Source organism: Littorina saxatilis, linkage group LG11 (genome assembly GCF_037325665.1).
Source record: "Littorina saxatilis isolate snail1 linkage group LG11, US_GU_Lsax_2.0, whole genome shotgun sequence".
NCBI lineage: Eukaryota > Metazoa > Mollusca > Gastropoda > Littorinimorpha > Littorinidae > Littorina > Littorina saxatilis.
This window is the reverse complement of record NC_090255.1, coordinates 33,284,849-33,309,743: the sequence shown is the minus strand read 5'-3', so window position 1 is coordinate 33,309,743 and position 24,895 is coordinate 33,284,849. Positions and strand designations below refer to the sequence as shown.

At 40.0% G+C, this 24,895-nt stretch overlaps 2 protein-coding genes across 2 annotated transcripts in view; both read left to right on the top strand.

The window, feature by feature from the left end:
- LOC138980290 (tetratricopeptide repeat protein 38-like) overlaps window positions 1-24,895 on the top strand; it is a 203,106-nt gene that overhangs the window by 31,447 nt on the left and 146,764 nt on the right. The window lies entirely within an intron of this gene.
- LOC138980278 (beta-1,3-galactosyl-O-glycosyl-glycoprotein beta-1,6-N-acetylglucosaminyltransferase 3-like) lies at window positions 5,600-24,509 on the top strand (the record flags this gene model as incomplete). The annotated part of the gene is given in 4 exon segments (XM_070353137.1): window positions 5,600-5,768; window positions 14,285-14,535; window positions 14,826-15,055; window positions 21,320-24,509. Coding segments are annotated over 4 exon segments (976 nt in total), but the record flags the coding sequence as incomplete, so codon positions are not given.

Genomic DNA, 24,895 nt, shown 5'->3' with positions numbered 1-24,895 from the left:
TACATCTGCATAGTCAAAATGAGGAAGAATAAAAGCCTTATACATCATTTCTAGTGCCTTGCGACTGAGCCGATATTTATAGGAACGCAAACATGCAACTAAAATACGAGCTTTAACAACTATAGAGTGTACATGATGATTCCATTTACAGTCATTTTGCAGATACACGCCCAAATGTTTATGAACAGTGGTTTCAATTAATATCTCTTCGCCAAATTTTAGCGGCAATGTTTCCGGTTGTCTTCTAGAAGAGACAGTCAATAATTCAGTTTTGGACTGATTAAAATTAACTTTCCAATGTTTTGCCCATTGCATTATCTGTTGTGCATCAGAATTCAAAATTTCAGTGCGTTCAAGTGTATTGTCGGGGGACACGTACATACTCGTGTCGTCGGCAAATAATTTAATTATTGATTTAATATCAACAACAATGTCATTAATATAAACAAGAAACAGAAGTGGCCCCAAGACTGACCCTTGAGGGACACCAGAGCGAACACAGCAGTAATTTGATATGCAACATTTTATAACTCCAGCTTGAGTTCTATCAGACAAATAATCTTTAATCCATTCTAATAACATATCTCTTATACCTATTGCGTATAATTTATAAATCAGACCACGATGCCATACTCTATCGAACGCTTTGGAAATATCAAAAAATATTGCTTGTGATGTACATTGCTTGTCCAAAGATTGACACAAATCGTCATATATACCAAGAAGTTGAAAGACAGTTGAGTCACCTGGAATAAAGCCTGACTGAGATACTGTCAATAAATTATGATCTGTCAAATACGTAAACATATGAGTTTGAATACATTTTTCCATTACTTTACCGATACAGCTTAATAAGGATATTGGGCGATAATTTGTGCATAGTGACTTCTCGCCTTTCTTGTAAACTGGGGTAACATGTGCCACTTTCCAAGCCTTTGGAAATTTACCTTCGGCTAATGATCTACTAAACAGTTTTGAAAGTGGATCAGAGACAACGTCTACGGCTGCTTTAAGAATCTTGTTATGAACAAGATCGGGACCAACTGCCTTGTTTTGGTCAAGGGATTTAATAATTCCAGAAACCATGTCAGTAGTAATAATAAGTGGAGGAGCGGATCCTGGGTGCTCTGACAGGGTTGGAAAAGGATCATCTTCATCATCAACACAAGATTGGTTAACAAAAAATGTATTAAATACTTCTGCTTTCTCCTCATCAGAATAACAAATAATTCCGTTATTGTCAATTGGTGGAATTTCTGACTGTGATAGGCCTTTCTTGGTCATGAATTTATTTACTAACTTCCACCAATCTTTGTTACCAAAATGTATTTGCGAATTTATTCTATCATCCAATTCAATATCATATTCTTCTTTTCTTTTACGAATTTTGTCTACTAAAATGTTTCGAATGCGTCTGAATAACGCCCAACACCACATAGAATCTAAACGTTTAGCTAAACTGTGTATTATTTGTTTTTTCCTTATCAACTTTTTAATTCCCTCGGTTATCCATGGGGCATCTCGTTCATTTATCACAACTGTTTTTACAGGCATACAGTGCTTGGCAGTAGTCATTAGTATATCCGTAAATGATTCGACTGCTGCATCCAGTGGTTCTAAGTTAACAACCTCAGGCCAATCTAGATTTAGCAAATCATCAACAAATTTCCCAATATTGAGTTTTGAATAATTATAAATGGTGCGCTTGAATGAACGTTTTAAATTAACTGTTTTCTTTATTTTAACATACGGGCAAGAATGGTCACTGCAAACTGGAGGGAAAATATCAACTGCATCTATCATGTCTGGACATGGGGTTAATATCAAGTCAATAAGAGTGGATGAATGTTCTGTAATTCGTGTTGGTTCTGTCACGATTTGAAACAAACTATTAACATTTAATAATCGTTGAAGGTGAGGCGGAGGGTTGTTCATACAATCAGCATTAAAATCGCCAAGTATTATCAATTTCTGTGGTGTCCTTGATGCTGACTGAATTGATTCATCAATCAAGTCCCAGTAATTTACATTAGCATCTGGTGGTCTATAAAAAGTACCAACCAGAAGGGTCTCCTGGTCGATTTTGGTTTCCACCCATACCGCCTCTAGAGAAGGTATGCTCAAATCGTATCTGGGTTTGCATATCAAATCACTCTTCACATACACCGCCACACCCCCATGAGCATCACCAGGCCTATCGCATCTTATTGGTGGATGAAAACCATTCAGATTAATATCTTCATTATCAACATCTGTGGACAACCACGTTTCTGATACAGTAATAATATCGAAACGTCCTAATTCGGCCTGCAAATGAAATATTTTGTTCTTAAGGCTTCGCACATTAATATGAACAATAGATATGCCTTGTTCTCTATCAAGAACTGGTCCGGGGTTTGGTTCCACATCCCCACAAAGCAGCAACAAACACAAACATATGAAACAGAAAAGCATGTTCACAAACATCAATGTACTGACGAGGACATTAGAAATGTTCGTCTTATTTTTCAAACCGTTATTACAACATCGACTTCGACGACTCAAATGGTGTGAAAAACTGGCATCGTTAAATATCAAGAACAATAAGAGGGCTAGCGACAAGCCTCTTGACCCGTACAACAAAAGAACTAGACATGAATTAACATTTCTGATATTCATAAAATAAAGTTTATGCGTCGATAGTTTGACTGCGACACCGGAGTAGCCCCCAATCCTGGCCCTGAACTGTTGAAGACTACATCCACTCATTACGTCACAGCTCTTTGCAAGATGTCAAACCAGTCAGAGGCCAGGAGGTGGTACCACGTCAGTGCCGCGCTCAGAATGATACAACCGGGAAAAACTAATTCATATTCAATGCTACAATAGTGGATGAGTGAGAAAGGAAAAGAGAATAACAACATCATCTGACAATGTCTCAGGATGAGAGTGAAATAAGAATAAAATAACAAGACAATCACCACAAACAACACCAACAAAGAGAACAAGAAAATTATTGATCGGGAAAATGTAAACAAGTACGAAACAAATCAAAAGATAATAATTATAAATAAACGCTTCAAACGAAACCTTTTAGGCATATGGCCATTGGCTCTCTCTCATTTCAACATACCAGGAAACAAGAGGGGGGGGGGGGGTTGAAACAGGCGAGCACGCGGACTGGAGTGACATATTTCTGTTTTGGTTACTGATATGGCCTGTTTTTACACATTCGCACCAGTCACACACATGGCACGGCTGATGCGACAAGTAGGTCAACATCACTCAAGGCACGGGACAGTTACAAAGACAGAGTTTCTGTGCTGAATACCGTCACGTTGCTCTACATCGGTGATAACTGCATACCAAGGCTCGTGCGACAGGCAATACCACCAATAGGCACATGTTTCCGTTGCCAATGTATCATCAATAATAGCAACTTAATATTATTGTATATCACGTTTGAATGTATATTCCAGGTATCAATGAGAAGCATCAGTAGAACATATGTAAATCAATTCCATATTCTGTTACTATAAACGGTTGCTACCTCATTAAATTCAGGGAAGAAAAGTCTGGAACACAGCACTGGAAGCAAGCTGATTGTAAGGTAACACATATACAGTTACAGAAGAGCGAGGAGGCCTCGCATGGTAGTGACTCTCGAAACTGCACTGCCTTGCTTAGCAAAAACTACACCATCTCGCACCCAGGTGTCTTCGAGTTTTTTCTCCCTTTTCAGTTGTCTGGCTTTGGCGGCTAATTCTGACCGAGCCTGAGTCAGATCGTCATTGATGAAGAGCTTTGGGGTGGGCGTCCGGGCAGCTGGCCAAGCACGATCAGGAAAGATCTTCCTGGGGTCGGTCTGGGACAAGTTCTTCTTGTTCCTCATAAGAGAGAGCTTGAACCTGAACGAAGTGAACTTGCATATGATCGCTCTGTTGTATGTTTCTCCTGGGCCAGGTCTCCTACCGACTCTATGAGATCTGTCCATCATCGCGTCAGTAAGGTCAACGCCGACAGACTTCCCAACAGCCTTAACAACAATGTCGGTGTCTTCTTTGTCCATCTCCGGGATGTTGTTGATTCGGATGCAGTTCCGTCTACTGTATTGTTCCAAGTCATCCATTTTCTCCCGGAGCTGGACAATCTCTGAGTCGCGTTTCTCCACCTCCGCACGGTAATGTGCAACTTCCGTCTTGAGGTCGCCTAGTTCCTTGCGAAACTCAGCGATAACCTGGGATGCCACAGCTTTGGACAAGACTTTAAGTATGTCTGGATCGGACAGGAAGGTCGTGATCTTTTCCTTCAGTTGGTCTTCTTGGCTCATCTTCCCCTTTGGCTTTGGTGTACTCGAAGCCAGCTCGTTGGAACAGGTGATGATCGTCTCGTCCGGGTCCGATAAACTGTCACTGGGGCACGGCCGCTTCTCAAGGTCTTGCAGCGGTGAGGCTAAGCGCTTAGACATCGACACACTCTTGGTATAACCACTGTCGACGGCAATGTCGAGAAAAAATATTGCAAAAAGTCCAAGTTAATAGCAGCTCAGAACTACGCGTACGCGTAATGTAGACAGTCTCGCAGACAGTCTCGCTTTAGAAATGTCCACAATTTATGTTTGGTACTTGTGGCATACACAAAACAGACGCCTAATACAGACAGATCCCTCTGAGAACTTAAAATACTTCTCCTGGCGCCTGTGTCATGAGAACACGAGAAAGGCGAAGGACGATTGTCACACCTCACACATCAGCACGTGCAAAGACGTATAGCAGCACAAGATGTCATGAGTAATAGCACGGGGGACATGCTCCGGTCGATGCAAAATGACAACAGACTCACAAGGAAATGTCAAAAATCTTCACATTATGCGGCAAATCACAAGCATGTTATCACCTACTTGAAGTTACAAAGCGCTGAGATCATCACATGTCTATCCAACAGACCACACCTGTCACAACACCACAGAACTCGACCAAACTAACATAAACACGGGAGAGAGCCAAACAGGCGTGTCCTTACTCGTCCGCCATCTTGAACGTTCCTCATTTTTCAATCGAATTGATTGAAATTTTGGCCAAGCAATCTTCGACAAAGGCCGGACTTCGGTATTGCATTTCAGTTTGGTGGCTTAAAAATTGATTAATGACTTTGGTCATTAAAAATCGAAAACTGTAAAAAAACACATTTTTTTATAAAACGATCCAAATTTACGTTCATCTTATTCTTCATCATTTTCTGATTCCAAAAACATATAAATATGTTATATTTGGATTAAAAACAAGCTCTGAAAATTTTAAAAAATTAAAAATTATGATCAAAATTAAATTTTCGAAATCAATTTAAAAACACTTTCATCTTATTCCTTGTCGGTTCCTGATTCCAAAAACATATAGATATGATATGTTTGGATTAAAAACACGCTCAGAAAGTTAAAACGAAGAGAGGTACAGTAAAGCGTGCTATGAGCACAGCGCAACCGCTACCGCGCCAAACAGGCTCGTCACTTTCACTGCCTTTTGCACTAGCGGCGGACTACGTTCAATTTCATTCTGTGAGTTCCACAGCTTGACTAAATGTAGTAATTTTGCCTTACGCGACTTGTTTTCTTCTACCGCAGGTTTATACTGAACGTGAGCCAGGAGGAACGAGAATTCCCGCTAGCGTTCAGCATGATGGTGTATAAGGAGCCCGAGCAGCTGGAGAGACTGCTGAGAGCAGTGTACCGGCCTCACAACGCCTACTGTGTCCACGCTGACCTCAAGACCAAGCCTGACGTCTTGCAGCAGGTATGATAGCATGTCGTCGCTGTAATTCACAAAACTTGTATCTCAATTGTTGCTTCTTTGAGAAAAACAAAAAACAACTGTTTTAAAAAATCACCGCTTCAAATACAACTTCCATTCATGGGTTGATATTTTCTTTAAAACAGTGCAATAGCAGTCCAAATGTGAGTTAATGTCAATTGTTAATTGGTATTCGATACAACTGAGAAAATATTGAGATAGGAGCTTTTCATCCGAAAGAGTCATCCAGAATTAGTATTATACGAGTTGTTTCCCCTTTGTCACCTAACCTTCAGTGTCCATATTTCATTTTTCTCGTATGTCAGGTAAAATTACAACAGCGGCAACCTCGTATCTTTCATGTTGTGACATAGTTTCCGTCCAAGTGTGGCACAAAAACCTCGTCAGTTTTACTGATGCGGCTTTTTTTGTGTGCTCCCTTGAAACAAATGAAGATACAAGTTTGTTCTCAAGAACTTTTTATCACTTTGGAAAGCAGCTGGAGATTCAAAGCTTTTCTCACCACATTGGCAAACAATAAGGGGGCTAACTTCTGTTTTAGTTCCAAAATCTCAAACATTGAGATACAAGGTTTGTGAATTACAGCGACGATGTATCGATTGAACATGGGATTTTCCTTATTATTTTGAGCCATGTGACGTCAGAGCCCGACAAAAACTCATAACTTAGGCGGCTAGTCGAGACAACAAAAGAGTGCATGTCTGTGTGCGTTCAATCGTAAACAATAATACAAGGACTTCTTACTTAAATTGATCGATACATAAATGTTATTTGTATTTTTTTTAACAAAATATGACATTTTACACAGATCTGGACAGGATGATGCTCCAGAACTAATTAAATGGTGATAACTTTAACATTATTGATTTTAATTTCAACCAATAACCAAGACGTATTAAGTCTCTACCACAAGCAGATACCTGTAGTACTTATAGTCTCTACACATTATGTGATACCGTTGTAGAGTATGTTCACTCTTATGAAATAGTTTTATCCGCGTCGTATTCGTGCGCTTGATTTTAGGCTTTGGGGCGAACGTCACTTGGGAAAAGAGAGAGAGAGAATTGAATTGAATTGAATTGAATTGAAATTTATTTTACGAGGGTGACAGAATAAGCAATGTATACATGCTTTTTTACATCCGGCCCTCGCCCATTGAGGGGTAACAAACAAGAAGAAATAAAAGATAAGTTTAACTATAGTACAAATAACATATTTACCATAATTAACATGTCAAGCAACCAATAAGACATTTTAAGATGCATTAGGATTCTTCAGCAATGCTAGAAAATTATATATAACAGAGAAATATGTGTTTGTATAAAAAAATAAAAATTAAAATCAAAAAAAATTCTTCATGAATTATATATAATCATGTTTTTCAATATAATCAGAGAGTACAGTTATATTTTGCCAGCTGCTTGATAATATTTCTTATAAGTTTTGTAAAAGAAACAGCATGTAATATATATAGAGAGAGAAAGAGATAGAGACAGAGAAAGACAGAGAGAGAGAGAGACAGACAGAGAGAGAGAGAGAGAGAGAGAGAGAGAGAGAGAGAGAGAGAGAGAGGGGTGGTTGGGAGATTATGAATATATACGAATTGTGAGTTAATATGATGATGAGCTTTTGTTTAAGGAATTATTCATTTTTAATACGTTTACTGTATCTAAACGTTTCATGTTGTTCCATGTCATGTTATATGCTTGTTGTCATATACACACCACCAAAAAAAGTTCTGTTGAGATAATAAAGTCGTCTATGTTTACAATTAATTTGTTCATTAAAGTAGTGTTTAAAATTAAATTTTCGATACCAGATTTAAAAATAATGGCATATTGTTTTATTATATTCTTTATATTGCCCTGTATCCAAAAATGTACACATATGTTATGCTTGCATTAAAAACAAGCTCAGAAAGTTAAAAAATACAGAAAATCGCATTATCCTATTGAGCACTAGCGCTACTGCGCTATACTAGTTGTCACTTCAAGCGATTAACCGGCGCAGCGACACAGTTGGCCATGCTTTGCATGAATAAATCCAAAAACAAAAAGACTGCAAACGTTCCAAATTTCAGAATAAAAAACAAGAAAGGTAGCGGAACGAAATTCAGAGGTGGTTGGAGCAGCGAGTGTAGGCTCGGGGCGGTGTGAGAGCACAACGGGACAAAGGAACAGGTGTAAGGACGAAAAAAAGAAAGAAAAAAAAAGAAAAGAACAAAAGATTAAATAAGTTGTTGGAACGTTTGTTATTGACAACAACAATTGTTATTGTGAATGTAACGTATTGTGTTGTCAATAACAAACGTTCCAACAACTTATCTTTCTGGTTATTTCTTTGCATGGACTTTGCCGAGACAGCTCATCCAGTCTCGGTTAAGTTGTAGTAGTCTTGGTGATGACAACTTTTCGGTTTTCAGTGTCAAACTTCATTCGATTTGCATTCCGACAGATTGACTAAATGTATTTGAATTAGTCTTGTTTTTTACATTTAGTCAAGTTTTGACTGAATGTTTTAACATAGAGGGGGAATCGAGACGAGGGTCGTGGTGTATGTTTGTGTGACCGACCTTCAGCTGGATGACGCGACTGTTCCATTCTCCCCTGCTGTCAAGAGCCTTGGCGTCTTTCTCGACTCCACTCTCTCCATGCAGACACACATCTCCTTCATCATCAAGACCTGCTTTTTCCACCTACGACGCATCGCCTCCATCCGTCGCTACCTCACCCACGACGCCTGTGTCAAGCTGGTTGTCTCCCTCATCTTCAGTCGTCTGGACTACTGCAACTCCCTTCTGGCTGGCCTCCCCGCCTCATCCATTCATGGCCTACAACGAGTCCAGAACGCCGCTGCCAGGCTGACGTTGAGGAAGACGAAGCGAGATCACATCACCCCCCTACTTCGCTCCTTGCACTGGCTCCCTGTCAACACCCGAATCTCCTACAAACTGTCCACTCTGGTCTACAAGTGTCTCAACGACTCTGCTCCCGAGTACCTTCAATCCTCCCTGGACCTGTACACCCAGCCCTCCGACCGTCCCCTTCGTTCTGCTGCTGACCCTCTCCGCCTCCACATCCCTCGCTCGAAACTCGCATCTGCTGGTCAGCGTGCATTTCCCTCCGCGGGCCCCTCCGTCTGGAACTCCCTGCCGCTTGAGCTTCGCCAGAGCCCCTCTCTTGACGAGTTCAAGAGTAGGTTGAAGACTCAGTTCTTCCCGTAGCTGGCTGCGACTTTCATGCTCGACGTGATGTGTTGTGCCCCAAAAGACATTCTTGTGCTGTGCTCTGTGAGAGGTGTTTTCTTTGTGCTTAATATTATTTTGTTTGGACCTAGCTATTGATGTGTACATTGTTGTTAAACAGTTGTTTGTTTACCAGGGTTTGCTAGTGTGTGATAGGGTTCGTGTCCGTCTGAAGATGTTAGTTTCTTTGTTAGTCCTGTGTTGACAACTCTTCGACAAGCACTTAGAACTGTACCCACGGAATACGCGCTATATAAGCTTCATATTGATTGATTGATTGATGTGTGTGTGTGTGTGTATGTGTGTGTGTGTCTGTGTGTGTCTGTGTGTCTGTGTGTGTGTCTGTGCGTGTGTGTGTGTAGAGCGATTCAGACTAAACTACTGGACCGATCTTTATGAAATTTGACATGAGAGTTCCTGGGAATGATATCCCCGGATGTTTTTTTCATTTTTTTGATAAATACTTTTGATGACGTCATATTCGGCTTTTTGTAAATATTGAGGCGGCACTGTCACACCCTCATTTTTCAATAAAATTGATTGAAATTTTGGCAAAGCAATCTTTGACGAAGGCCGGACTTTGGCATTGCATTTCAGCTTGGTGGCTTAAAAACTAATGAATGAGTTTGGTCATTAAAAATCGGAATCTTGTCATTAAAATTATTATTTTATTAAACGATCCAAAAGTAATTTCATCTTATTCTTCGTCATTTTCTGATTCCAAAAACATATACATATGTTATATTTAGATTACAAACAAGCTCTGAAAATTAAAAATATGAAAATTATGATTAAAATTAATTTTCCGAAATCGATTTAAAAACAATTTCAGCTTATTCCTTGTCGGTTCCTGATTCCCAAAACATATAGATGTGATATGTTTGGATTAAAAACATGCTCAGTAAGCTCAAAAGAATAGACATACAGAAAAGCGTGTTATCCAGCTCAGCGCGACCACTACCGCACTATTCTGCATGGCTTGTCGATTTCACTACCTTTGCCACGAGCGGTGGACTGACAAAACTACGAGTATGCGGTCTTGGGGAAAAAAAGCAGTGCGTTCAGTTTCATTCTGTGAGTTCGACAGCTTGACTAAATGTTGTTATTTCGCCTTACGCGACTTCTTAATTAAATAGAAACTTCGGCCTGAATAGCTTTCATCTGGATCTCAGGAAACCCACACAAAGGTTGAGTATTAGTTGGGGTAGGGACTATTTCAAAATAATGAATACATGAAATAAACGCCATTATAAATGCAGTCCATTTTCACAATGAAAGGATAGCCAAGAGTTTCTTTGAAGAAAAGTTCAGCGTGGACTGTGTTCAATTTCTATAGAAAACCAGAGATCTACAGTATCTCTGAGAAAACCTAGCTTTACTTGTGTTTTCTTGAACTCACGGCGAAGCCAGGAGTTTTGCATTGGGTGGTGTTCTGAATATCTAAACAAATGAAGTAGTTAGTTTCTCCGTATTGAAGGATCAAGCTGAACACACACCCACTCTCATTCCCCTGGTTTTGTTTAATCAAACTTCACATCGAGCACTTGGTTCACCTGAACTCAGTTCCAAGTCAGACGTTTTGATTGATTACAATTTTGAGGAAAACAAAAGAAGACAAAAAGGTCAGACGTTTTGCAACAGGTTTGGTTTTGAAAATCTGAACAAATAAGTAGTTAGGCCTAAAAAAAAATAGGTGTGGTTACGGTAACCCGACCTACCCTATTTTTAGGGGCCGATCCTATAACTTTTTATTACATTTGTAAAAAAAAAAAAAAAAAAAAAAAAAAACCGAGTGAAAAAAACGCAATGAAAGCGAAAGCGCCCGTGTCGCACACTTATTTCCCTGTCAAGTAGGTTTAATTTGTACACATTAGAAAAAAAAGTTTTAAAAAAAAAAGTGATTGCCTACCTACCTACCCTATTTTTTTGGCTATGTTACCGTAACCACACCTATTTTTTGTTTGGGCCTTAGTTTCTCCGTATTGAAGCATGAAGCTGAACATTTCACACCCACTCCCATCCCCCTTGTTTCTTTCAACGACACTTCAAAACGAGCACTTAGACTAGTTCACCCTAAACTCAGTACCACGCCAGATCTTTTGCGGCAGGTTGGGTTATGAATATGTAAACAAAGACATTAGTTATTTATTTTTATTTTTTCATATTGATTAAAACGTCAACTTAAAAAGGGGATAAGGATTATTTATATGATGGAAATCCAACCAAAACTAACAAAACATTATTGCACAAATAAACAATTCTGTATGCAGGGCAAATTCAATTATATCAAAGATTACTTTCAATTGACAAAATCTTTAACTATTCAAATCACACACACACACACACACACACACACACACACACACACACACACACACACACACACACACACAAACACACACACAAACACACACACACACACACACACACATACATTTTAACTGATAACTTTTTTGGACAATTATTTTTGTCTTCTTTTAATTCAATAGAAAGTTCAGCCTAAATAGTGTTCATGTGGACCTTGGGAAAACGCCAGGGGGTGGGATGCAGCACTTAGGGTACGGAAAGTTAAATATTTGACTTAGTTAATGGCTCAAGGCTTAAGATTTTACTGTCCTCATAAAAACAAGTAAAATGTACTATATATTCAAACAATCTTCTGAATTGACCCGCTTCTTTTTCAATATTAAACGAAAGATAAAACACGACATTTGACATTTTGTTTTTAGTGGGAACGTGGCCTCAAGGCAAATCAAGAGGTGTGTGGTTGCAGTGTTTTGGGTTACGCGTACCTAAATCTGGTTGTAGTTGCGTCTTTAAAATGGACACATCATTATTTACGGAACTGCTCCGTCTTTCAAACTTAATTGAGAGAAGAAAAAACAAGTCGCGTAAGGCGAAATTACTACATTTAGTCAAGCTGTGGAACTCACAGAATGAAACTGAACGTACTGCATTTTTTTTCACAATGACCGTAGTCCGCCGCTCGTGCAAAACGCAGTGAAATTGACGAGCCTGTTCAGCGCGGTAGTGGTTGCGCTGTGCTGCATAGCACGCTTTTCTGTACCTCTCTTCGTTTTAACTTTCTGAGCGTCTTTTTAATCCAAACATATCATATCTATATGTTTTTGGAATCAGGAACCGACAAGGAATAAGATAAAATTGTTTTTAACTCGATTTCAAAAATTTGATTTTAATCATAATTTTTATATTTTTAATTTTCAGAGCTTGTTTTTAATCCGAATCTAACATATTTATATGTTTTTGGAATCAGAAAATGATGAAGAATAAGATGAACGTAAATTTGGATCGTTTTATAAAAATATAACTTTAATTACAATATTCAGATTTTTAATGACCAAAGTCATTAATTAATTTGTAGGCCTCCAAGCTTAAATGCAATACCAAAGTCCGGCCTTTGTCGAAGATTGCTTGGCCAAAATTTCAATCAATTTTATTGAAAAATGAGGGTGTGACAGTGCCGCCTCAACTTTTACAAAAAGCAGGATATGACGTCATCAAAGACATTTATCGAAAAAATGGAAGAAAAAAACGTCTGGGGATATCATGCCCAGGAACTCTCATGTAAAATTTCATAAAGATCGGTCCAGTAGTTTACTCTGAATCGCTCTACACACACACACACACACACACACACACACACACACACACACACACACACACACACACACACACACACACACACACACCACGACCCTCGTCTCGATTCCCCTCCATGTTAAAACATTTAGTCAAAACTTGACTAAATGTCAAAAGGATAACAAAGCTCGAGATATTTGTAAACTCAGGTGAACTCGGATGAACAGAATGAAATATTATTAAACTTTTGTTTTTTTTTGTTTTTGTTTTTGTTTTGCTTAACGCCCAGCCGACCACGAAGGGCCATATCAGGGCGGTGCTGCTTTGACATATAACGTGCGCCACACACAAGACAGAAGTCGCAGAACATGTTTCATGTCTCACCCAGTCACATTATTCTGACACCGGACCAACCAGTCCTAGCACTAACCAAATAATGCCCAGACGCCAGGCGAAGCAGCCACTAGATTGCCAATTTTAAAGTCTTAGGTATGACCCGGCCGGGGTTCGAACCCAAGACCTCCCGATCACGGGGCGGACGCCTTACCACTGGGCCAACCGTGCCTGTAAACTTTCAATAGACTGAAACAAATTGCATTGAACTTTTCCTCTAATGAGCTGTACTGAAATAATTTCAACTTAACCATAGGTATATGATTTTATAAGTAAGTATCCCCCTTCATTGCCTCTGTCGACGCCCGCTTTTTAAATCGCTTGCTTCCCTTCATATAATAAACCGGCTATAGGGCGTCATCGTCCCGAACGAAATCTTCAAAATCTCAAAAACCGTTTGGAGTTCTGGGTAGGGAAATCCTTTCATGAAATGACGTCAGCGCCTTTCGGTGATTGGTCAATGCATTTCGGAGCTGGACTGCCAACATAATGTCGGTCATGTCACACTTGCAATTAATGCTACTTGAGTTTGCTTTCTGATACGATGCGACACTGGTACGAAGTGAACGGGAGCATAGGTTCAGTTATCAATTTAACTTACCTAGAACAGTGAGATCGACATACAACACACAAATACGAACGGAGAAACTCCGAAACCGACGAGGTAATACTGATTACTATTGTTCTTTTTGCCCCTGGAGACAGAGTTGCCCGGTTAGCTCAATCGGTAGAGCGCTTGGATGTCAAGTCGTCACAGCGGCGGTCACGGGTTCCAATCTCCTGGCAGTCAAGAACATTGTTCAAACTTTTTTTTTTTAAATCAACTTTTCTATTATTTCTGAACTTTTGTACAATTGTATTTTATTAATTTTAACTCACTCCAAAGGTGGGTTTTTTGTGTGATGTATTGAAGATCGAATTTTTCAAAGGGTTGCATAATGTCGAGTACTTTCAGTGAAAGATTTCCCAGAATTACCCATTCTGTTTTTAGTATCTTCGGCTTTTGGACAAAGCCTAGTGGGCGCTTGAATCTCCGTGCGTCGACTGCATGTACTGGGCGTTATAACCACTTCTTTTAAATGTACTTCTGACTAAACTGAATTGAGACATGATGTTGTGTAGACTACATTGAATGATTATTTCTAAATAACAGAACAGAATTGAATTCAATAGGACAACATTTTAATAACAATGCATACTAAAGTTCATGACATCTTTTTTTTTCCTTTTCTTTCTTTCTTTCTACATTTTTTAATATCAGATTCGAGCCATTATCAAATGTCTTCCCAACGTGATCGAGTCACCGAGACAAATTGACGTGAAGTGGGGCAAGTTCAGCGTCCTTGAACCAGAGCTCATTTGCATGCAGGCATTATGGCGCATGCGCAGCAAATGGAAGTACTTGATCAATCTGACAGGGCAGGAATTCCCTCTGAAAACGAACAAGGAGTTGGTGAAGATTCTGACAGCATACAAAGGAGCGAACGATATTCTGGGAGAGCGTCCTAAAGAGTAGGTGCATGTGTGTGTGTGTGTGTGTGTGTGTGTGTGTGTGTGTATGTGTGTGTGCGTGTAAGTGTGTGTGTGTGTGTGTGCGTGTAAGTGTGTGTCAGTGTGTGTGTGTGTGTGTGTGTGTGTGCGCTCGCGTGTCTGTCAATTATCGATCTGTCTGTGTTGTCTGCCTGTGCATGCGCGCGTATGAGTATTACAGCGGTACCTGATAATAACATTTTCATATCCTCGATATTGTTGACGAAAGTGTTTAGAATATTCTTCTAAAATGCATTTGTATCAACTCCCAGACGTAACAAATGGAGATGGCAAAAGGCAAAGTCTCCTCCCCCACACAACATCACCGTTGCCAAGGGACCGGTTCACGTGGCGGCGTCACGTGGTTTTGTTGACTTCCTGTTGCACTACTCGTATGCACGTGACTTTCTGGCCTGGACCAAGCGAACGGCAATTCCCGATGAAACTTTCTTCGCCACGCTCAACAACATGCATCAGTTTGGAGTTCCTGGGTCCTACACAGGTTGGTGATCGCCTGGTTAATTTAAAAGTATATGAAAGTGTGTATAGAGAGGAGGTGGAACAGTTGGTTGGCTGGTGCTCTGACAACAACTTAGAGCTCAATGTCTCTAAAACCAAAGAAATGATTGTAGATTTTAGAAAGAACAAACTCGCACTCACCCCTTTAGAGATCAACGGTGAAAGTGTTGAGCAGGTCGACTCCTTTAGATTTTTAGGCACAATCATCTCGAGCGACCTCACATGGGACAAAAACACAGAGCCCATCATCAAGAAGTGTCAGCAGAGGCTTCACTTCCTTAGACAGCTGAAGAAATTTAGACTGAACCAAGCCATCCAAAAGCAGTTCTATAGGGCCACTGTAGAAAGCATTCTGTGTTTTTCAGTCACCGTGTGGTTTAGCGGTGCCAGTGCTAGGAACAAGGAAGAGCTGGAGCGCATTGTCAGACAAGCGTCTCGTATTGTGGGTTGCGAACTTCCGTCAGTCGCCTCACTGTACAGCTCACGTTTAGCAAAGAGAGTTAGGGGTATAGTGGCAGACTCATCTCACCCAGCCGGCCATCTGTTCGAGCTCCTCCCGTCAGGCAAGCGCTTCCGCGCTCTGAAGAGCAGGACTTCTCGTTTCAGAAACAGTTTCTTTCCTGAGGCAGTCCTTGCGGCCTCAATGGTGGATCGTTCTTAGATCTGTTAGATTTGTGATATGTGTCAGTTAAAGTTTTGAAAGGGATCGAGTATCCTTAAATGAAATATCTTAATAGATGTAAGGGTTGTGTCCTTTGAATAACTGTGTTAGCATGTACTCGGATTTATTATATTGATAGCTATATTTTTAGATATGATTTTAGGGAATTCATTTATCTTTATCCATGTAACCTGTGATTACTCATGTCAAATTGGTGCTAAAAGAACAACCAGTCCGTTTTGAACTGTCTGGTTGGTGTACACATATGTAAATAGGCCCAGTGAAATTGAACACTTTATCTGTACATATTTATTATGATATAATATGCGTGTGGAAGGAGTGTGAAGTTTGGATGCATACACCATAACAAAATCCTGTGCTTTGCATTTGGTAAATAAACTGTTTGAAAAAAAATAAAGGGGCAACATATTTTGTGAAAATCTCCCATGGCCGATGGGAGGCCAGAAGTGTAAGACGGCCTGGCCTACCATTGGCCAGTTTGCAGCGGACGGTCTGTCAATCTCTGTTGCCGGCTAGAAGTCTATTTCTGGGACCGTCCAACGGTCAGTGTAAACGCAACAGGCGCTCAGGATTGGCATGCCGACATTTCAGCTGACTTCAATTACCGATGTAACGGAACATTTCTATAGCTGAAGCCAAGTGGCCGTTTCGGTTGCTTGATTTTTTCCCTCTGATTTGTTTTATTGCTTAATGACTTCGGATTATCCTCTGTCTGTCTGTCTGACTGACTGTCTGTCTGTCTGTCTGTTTGTCTGTCTGACTGTCTGTTTGTCTGTCTGTCGGTCGGTCCGTCGGTCGGTCTGTCTGTTTGTCTGTCTGTCTGTCTATCACACACGGACACCAAGCAACAAACCCAACAAGATACATTAATGCTAAGTTGATTAGGCCTCGTTCACAGTATTAAAGCAGCACTACTTTTAGTGAATGAATTGCCTAAAAGTCTTATATAACTTATATAAGTCAGAACAAAACCTATTTCCATGTTTTGTTCATAATGTCGAAACACATTGAAATGGCAAGTACGTGATTGGCAATTCAATACTAATTTTGGATATTTGCTTGTACATAAAAACAACTGAATATACCAACCTTTAAGCACACTGAGCTGGGCATTCAAGTTATTTGATTCATCAACTCAACTGAAAATCTTCTTCTTGTTCTTCTTCTTTTTCGTCTTTTATGATTGGTAAAATCTTGATTATTTTGAATTACATTTGTACACACAAACATTTTTTTTTAGGACAAACAGAAAGTCATCACAGGAAACAATTTTTCTTTATGAAATAAAGTTATCACCGACTCAGCTTCCCTGCCAACATCACCCCCCCCCACCCCCCTTAACCAAACCAGACACCCCTACTCTACCCTTAGCAGGGACAGATTGTAAGACTAGGCGTGAGCCTAAAATCTCCATCCTTGAGTAATAAAGTTCGTTCGTTCGTTCGTTCGTTCGTTCGTTCAAGATTCAACCGCAGCCCCACCAACACCTCCCTCGTGTAATCCGGCGAACCCCAGTCATTCAACCGTATCATTTTGTGTTTACCTCTCTACTCGAGTATACCTGAGTGCTGGTCCTCACCACCTGTCTCTCGGTCTCTCTCTGTCTCTTTCTTTTTCTTCCTCTCTCCCTCTCTCTCTATGTCTGTCTGTGACTCTCTCTCTGTCTGTCTGTGACTCTCTCTCTCTCTCCCTCTCTCTATGTCTGTCTGTGACTCTCTCTCTGTCTGTCTGTCTGTCTGTTTTGTCTGTCTGTCTGTCTCTGTCTCTGTCTCTCTCTCTGTCTCTGCAAAACCAGCTAAATGTTTTATTGACCACCTCAAAGAAGCTTCAGGTAGTCGTAAATATGGCTAAATCGAACATAGTTGTGTTTAGAAACGGTGGTCATCTAGCATTACGAGAAAAATGGTTCTTTGGTGATAGTGAAGTGAAAGTTGTAAACATGTATAAATATTTAGGAGTCTATATGTCCACAAGAATCTCTTTCTCCCACACTCTAAACGACCTTGCTGATCGCGCGAGAAAGGGAGTATCAGCTATCCTCAAACTTCTTTGGAGTATTGGGGAATATTCTCCTGATACATTTTTTAAACTGTTTGACAGTCAAATACAACCGATCTTGACGTACGGTTCGGAGGTCTGGGGACTCTCTGCTGATCAACAAATTGTTGAAAGAGTACATTTGTCTGCCATTAAAAGGTTTGTCGGTGTCCATTCGAAGTCACCAAGGCATATAGTTTACGGTGAAACAGGACGTTATCCTCTGTTTGTGGTGACGCACATAAAGTGTATGAAGTTTTGGCTTCGATTAACTCGGATGGATGGCAACAGGTACCCCAAGAAAGTGTATAATATGTTACTGTCTATACAAAGGCAAAACTACACGACATGGGCTTGTAACGTTCGTAATGTTTTGTACAAGTATGGATTTGGTGAAGTGTGGGAAGCACAAGGTGTTGGTGATATTTCCACGTTTGTAAGAGAATTTCGCCAAAGACTTGTCGATTGCTTTAGACAGGATTGGCATAGTTCCCTTGAATCACACGTTTTTTATAATGTGTATTCGTTATTTAAGCAGTACAATACAATACAATACAATACAATACAATACAATACAATACAATACAATACAATACAATCACTTTATTAATCTCTAAAAGAGAAATTACATTGCTGAGCGTTTGTGTCCGTAATAATAACATACATAAAACATTCAAAATAAACATTTGTTGTATATGTGGTTATTGTGTATGAGTGGTTATTTGTATCAGATAAGAAATGTTCATTTGAGAAGAATGTTAGCACGTTTCAGATTTGGTATGTCACCCTTAAATAACCACTATTAAACCCAATGTGAATAACGTAGACAGATTTTGCCCTTTGTGCTCAGATGATACACTGGAGACGGAAGTACATTTTTTACTTGTTTGTCCCGCATATAATGAGATCAGAGTTGAATTAATAGCCTCAAAGTATTATCGGAACCCATCCATGTTTAGAATGTGCCAATTACTATCCTCAACAAATGGCCAAGTGGTAAGACAGTTAGCAACGTATATTTACAAAGCACTACGATTTCGCACTGATTCTCTGGAAAATGCTCAGTTGCAAGATGCAGGTCCATAATGTTGCTTTTTCTGCTTATTTTAACCATTGTTCGCTTGTATAATGTGTCACCAGTCTTGTTATGGGCCGGAGGCCTAACAAATAAAATGTCCGACTCCGACTCCGACTCTCTGTCTCTCTCTGTCTCTCTCTGTCTCTCTCTCTCTCTTTCTCTCTATCTCTCTATCTGCGTCTCTGTCTCTGTGCCTCTCTCTGTCTCAGTCTGTGTACGCTTGTCTTTCGCTGCCTCTGTCTGTCTGTCATCAGGGCCGGACCCAGGGGGGGGGGGGGGGGGGGGGGTTCCAGGGGTTCCGGAACCCCACCCCTGGAAAAAGCATGTACCTTGCTTTGAGTGGGTTTTTTTTTTTAAATAAATTTTGTGTGTGTCTCTAACAAATTTTATTCAATGTGAAATCCGATGAGAAAAAGGTACCCCCCCCCCCCCCCCCACCAACTCACACTGACAGGCCTTAACCCTCCAAACAAGGCCCTGAATGCACCAGATTGCACAGATTTTAACCGTTTTTCAAAAATTTTCCGGGGAAGCATGCCCCCGGACCCCCCTAGTTCGCCACTTCGCTGATTTGCCCCCCCAAAAAAGGAGGAACCCCCCCCCCCCCTTACAACTCATTTGGTCCGGCCCTGGGGCCAGTTTCATAAGATAGCAGTGAACCGACTGACAGTCGATCGACTGCCCAGTCGATGGACTGTGGTTGATCGCCGGGTCACCGAAAAGCGCGTTTCATGAGCGAATCACCGTCACCCGCGGACAACCGCAGTCGACCGACTGTACAGTAATCCGAATGGCCAAGTCGAGGGCTAAATTTAGCAACATTACCACTTCCGTTTGCTCATTCGCACGTGGAAATGGCCGATTTCGAAGAAAAAACAAGTCTCGGCCCGCTCAAAATAACAATGACCGAGACTTTCAGTAATTCCTTCGCGTGACGTCGAACCCTCTTACGCCATAATGTGACGTCTTCAAGACATAACCCTGACTTGTCTCCTGGATTACTGCGTCATGATAGATACATTTCGAAGAACAATCACAAGGTTTGGCTCACAATCCAAACAAGTGTGAGCATTCTGCCATTGACTGTGCGGATAATTACATTTTTTTTCGGTTTACCGCAGTAAGCCGAACACAGTGTTGGGGGGAGAGCTTCACCGTGTTCGGCCGACTTCCGGTGAGACGACCCGCAGTCAGTCGACCAAAATTTTGTTCGTGAAACCCGATTACGTCGGATTACTGTGGTTATCTCGGACAACTGCAGTCGGTCGACTGTGTTTCTGGCTTATGAAACTGGCCCCTGGTCATACCCTCCCCTCTCTCTCTCTCTCTCTCTCTCTCTCTCTCTCTCTCTCTCTCTCTCTCTCTCTCTCTCTTTGTGTCTTTCCCTCTGCATCTGTCTGTCTGTCTGTCTGTCTGTCTGTCTGTCTGTCTCTCTCTCTCTCTCTCTCTCTCTCTCTCTCTCCCTTTCTCTCTCTCACACTCTCTCTAACTCTCTAATCCTATTTTTCTTGTTTTTACATTTAGTCAAGTTTTGACTAAATGTTTTAACGTAGAGGGGGGAATCGAGACGAGGGTGTGGTGTATGTATGTGTGTGTGTGTGTGTGTGTGTGTGTGTGCGTATGTGTGTGTGTGTGTGTGTGTGTGCGTGTGTGTGTGTAACGCGATTCTGAGAAACTACTGGACCGATCTTCATGAAACTTAACATGAGAGTTCCCTAGTATTATATCTCCAGACGTTTTCTGGTTTTTTTGGATAAAATTAATATCTTTGATGACGTCATATCCGGCTTTTTGTGAAAGTTGAGGTGGCACTGTCACGCTCTCATTTTTCAACCAATTATTTTGGTTTAAATTGTTGTCAAGTAATCTTCGACAAAGCCCGGACTCTGGTATTGCATTTCAGCTTGGAGGCTTAAAAGTTAATTAATGAGTTTGCTCATTAAAGTTGTCATTAAAATCGATTTTTCGCAAACAGATTTAAAATTGATTGCATCGTATTCTTCATTAAATTTTGAATCTAAAAATATATACATATGTCATGTTTACTCTTAAAATGTGATCACAATTAACGAAAATAGGTTAATTAGTACTTCGATTATTATTTAAGAAATCGATCAAAAAATGATTTCATCTTATTCCTTATCATTTCCTGATTCCAAAAACATATAAATATAATATATTGTATTCGAAACAAGCTCAGAAAGTTAAAAAGAATACAGAAAAGCGCGCTTCCCTGCTTACCGCAGTACGCTATTTCGCTATTCTTGCATGTCAGTTTCACTTCGTTTTGCACGGACAAAATGAGCGATTTCCTTGCCGCGTGGATTGACGAAGCTGTTTTGTCTTGGTGAAAAAAAAATGCAGTGCGTTCAGTTTTATTCTGTGGGTTCGACAGATTGACTAAATGTTGTAATTTCGCCTTACGCGGCTTGTTTCTCTCTCTCTCCCAGGCAACATCACATCCAAGCGACGCATCATGCTCAACCGCTTCAAAATCTGGGACACGTCGAACCGCACGTGTAGTGGCAAATTCCTGCGCAACATTTGCCATTTTGGCCTCGCGGAAGTTGCCGATCTGTCGCGGAGCCGCCATTTTGTGGCCAACAAATTCTCGTACGATTTTTACCCGCTGGCGTACGATTGCACGGAACAGTGGTACTTCGACAGGGTGAGGAGGGAGGAGAAAACAGGCGTGGCAGACATCGACACTCGCTATTACAGCAACTTGGAACTTGTGAAGCATGCTTACAGAGGAAGTGCAGGGAATGGACCGTAGTTTCGGTTTCTGATGTGTTAGAGAAACATGGACAAGGGAGGCAAGATCTTAAAAAAAAAATAAAAAAAAAATAAAAAATCTGAATATACACAATTACCAGAGCGAAGGTTTGGGTTGTGATGTGTCACAGTTAGTAAATAACAATACTATAATTAGACATTAGTCAGAGAAACGTAAAGTTTTTGAGAAACAAATTACATCAAAATTAGAGATAGGGAGTATTGTAATTATATTAAATATGTTTTGTAGGAGAGAGTGTAGGTAATTAAAAAAAAAATTTAAAACACACTAAAGGGCTGACATTTACGGAGTAAACACGAGTGGTGAAAAGGGAGCAGAGACGAATGGTAAAGACGTTACAATCGATACTGGGCGTTTAGAAGATACTTTAAGGTTATATTGGGGGGCAATATTAACCGTAATAATCTTTCTGCAGTGATTTATTGAAAACAAGTTTGTCTTGGTCAAAAACTTCGATTTGTTTTTTCTCCATCAAAACAGTCCGAATTTTTTATTCCGAAGTCACGAGTCCGTTTGGCCCAAGACTTGACAGAAAGAGATCACATACTGTGCATGAATTTTCCCCAGTACACAAGTATAAGAAATATTTACCCACTAAAGTTGTAAATGCAAAGAAGCTGCTCCTGTGATGCATGAATATGTATAAAGTTGGATTTTTTTTGACGGAGTCAGAGCTTATTTTTCTCAGAAATGTACATGTAAACTAACGTTTGTCTCCTTGTAAATATAAAGAGGGTCACTTGTGATAATTATTATGGTCGCTTGTTGTATTGATAAACGTTATTCACGTATGTCTTGCATCTAATTCATTATCAGTAGATTCGCAGATCACACTGGTTCTATTAAAATGTATATCTTTGAATTGATTTCTTTTCTTTCCGGTTATATAAATTATGATTGTTAAACTTGTGACAATTCTGAATTGCGATACACTATGCTGTTAACTATGCAAGCATTTGAATTCGCTTGAATTAGATCTTCATCATGTTTGTATTTGTGGGTGATTATAAGGTTGACTCGGAAACATTGTGGGTATAGATCAAGTGGTGTGCGGGCGTATGTGTGTGTGCGTGTGTATGTGTGTGTGCGTGCGTGTGTGTACGTGTGTGTGTGTGGGTGTGGGTGTGTGTGGGTGTGTGTGTTTATTTATTTTTTATTGAATTTAAAAATGAAAGCCATGAAATGTATCTAGTATGCTGTATATACCTCAAATCAAATCTTCTTTCTTATGGCGTATGCCTGATGGGAAGATAGAAGGATCTACTCGATAATTTCTTCGTGGGAGATCAGTTTTCTTATCCGCTCCCTTTCTGAAATTGTTCTGCATTTTTCTTTTTTCGTTTTTATTTATTAACATGTACTTACTTCTCGTGTGTTGATACATTTATTTCTGTTATTTGTTTATTACCTTTTTTTTACTTTTTTTTTAATTCAACAATACATTGACTGTGCCATATCATACATGAAGAAATTGCCGTCTCATCGTACATTTTTATTCAAACACAACATTCAAATCATACTTGTTTACCATATTTAAAAATTAATGTACTTTTGGACATTTTTGCAATTAATATAATGTGATTTATTTGCTTGTTTTCAATTTGATTATTTTTATTAACTTTATAACCAAAAAGGACATCTTGTTTTCTCAAAACAACGTTTTTGCCAATATGAATAATTATATAATTCTGAACACTTATCCAAAAATTTCGCAACTTTGTACAATTCAAAGAAAAAACTCTAATCTTCGTTTTATTTAATAAAATATTGGTGGGATACACGTTGTGCAAAATCTTCCATTGTAGCAATCTGAATCGTTCTTTTACTGTACAATTACGAGCCAACGTCCAATGATTTTTTTTATCAAGCTGAACTTGATATTTATTTTGCCCAAAGCGTGCAGCACAGCGCACAGTACTTTTCGCGCGGCGTGACCGGTGTAACACGAGAAAATTACCCCCACAAGATTTTTACTCCGGAGTAAACATTTTGTACGAAAAAGTTACTCCCTTTACGAAAAAAGCACTCCCCCATTTCACGAGAAAATTACTCCCCAAGACAGGTGATTTCCGAGAAAACATTTCGTACAAAAATGTTACTCCCATGACGAATAAATAACGAATAAATTACTTCACCCAAACACAAGCAATTTAACTTCCCATGCCAGGTGTACGAAATTTTTACTCCCTTGTCCCCTGTTAGTCTTGGTGGTGGAAGGAGGGTAGCTCGACATTCGTGTGCGCGAGATCACTTATTGGCATTATCCCTTCGCCCGATCCCATTTTTGCGTACGAGATTTTTACTGGAAGTAAAAAAAATTTGGTTGAAAAATGAGGGCGTGACAGTGCCGCCTCAACTTTCACGAAAAGCCGGATATGACGTCATCAAAGACATTTATCAAAAAAATGAAAAAAGCGTTCGGGGATTTCATACCCAGGAACTCTCATGTCAAATTTCATAAAGATCGGTCCAGTAGTTTAGTCTGAATCGCTCTACACACACACACACACGCACACACGCACGCACGCACACACGCACATACACCACGACCCTCGTTTCGATTCCCCCTCGATGTTAAAATATTTAGTCAAAACTTGACTAAATATAAAAAAAAAGCGTTTTACTTCTGTACACAATGGCCGAGTTGTTAAATAAACACTCATCCATTTTTCAAACAAATCACTTTGTACATTCTTCGCCCATGTCAGCAAAAATGATGCTTGAAAATCCTACATGTTTATCATATTTATACCTCCTTTCATATAATCTGAACACAATACATTTCTCTTTACTTTTTCATAAGCCCTTTTGTTGGAGTGCTTTTTCTTCCATAAAACGCGGGGGGGGGGGGGGGGGGAAATAGTGTTCAATGTATTTGTTCCCTTGGGGTCCTGATTTGGCCTATATGGTCCGCTGGACCCACAAAGCAACAACAATCAAATCAAATCAAATCTGTTCCCTCTCAATTGATTGTTTGATTTGATTTTTGTTCCTTATTCGTTCATTCCAACTGTCTTGGTGCTTGAGAAAAATGTTTTTATTGGTTTAAACAGGTTTTGTTTTCACATTCATGTTTTACAAAGCCATGGAATCTATTCTGAGGGTGTGTCCAACCCAGCCCCATTTTCTCCTCAACCAGCATCCAGCCTCACCCGCCAGGCTCTCACTTGGAACCCGCAGGGGCAAAGAAAGAGAGGGAGGCCGAGAAACAGCTGGAGTATGGAAAGCC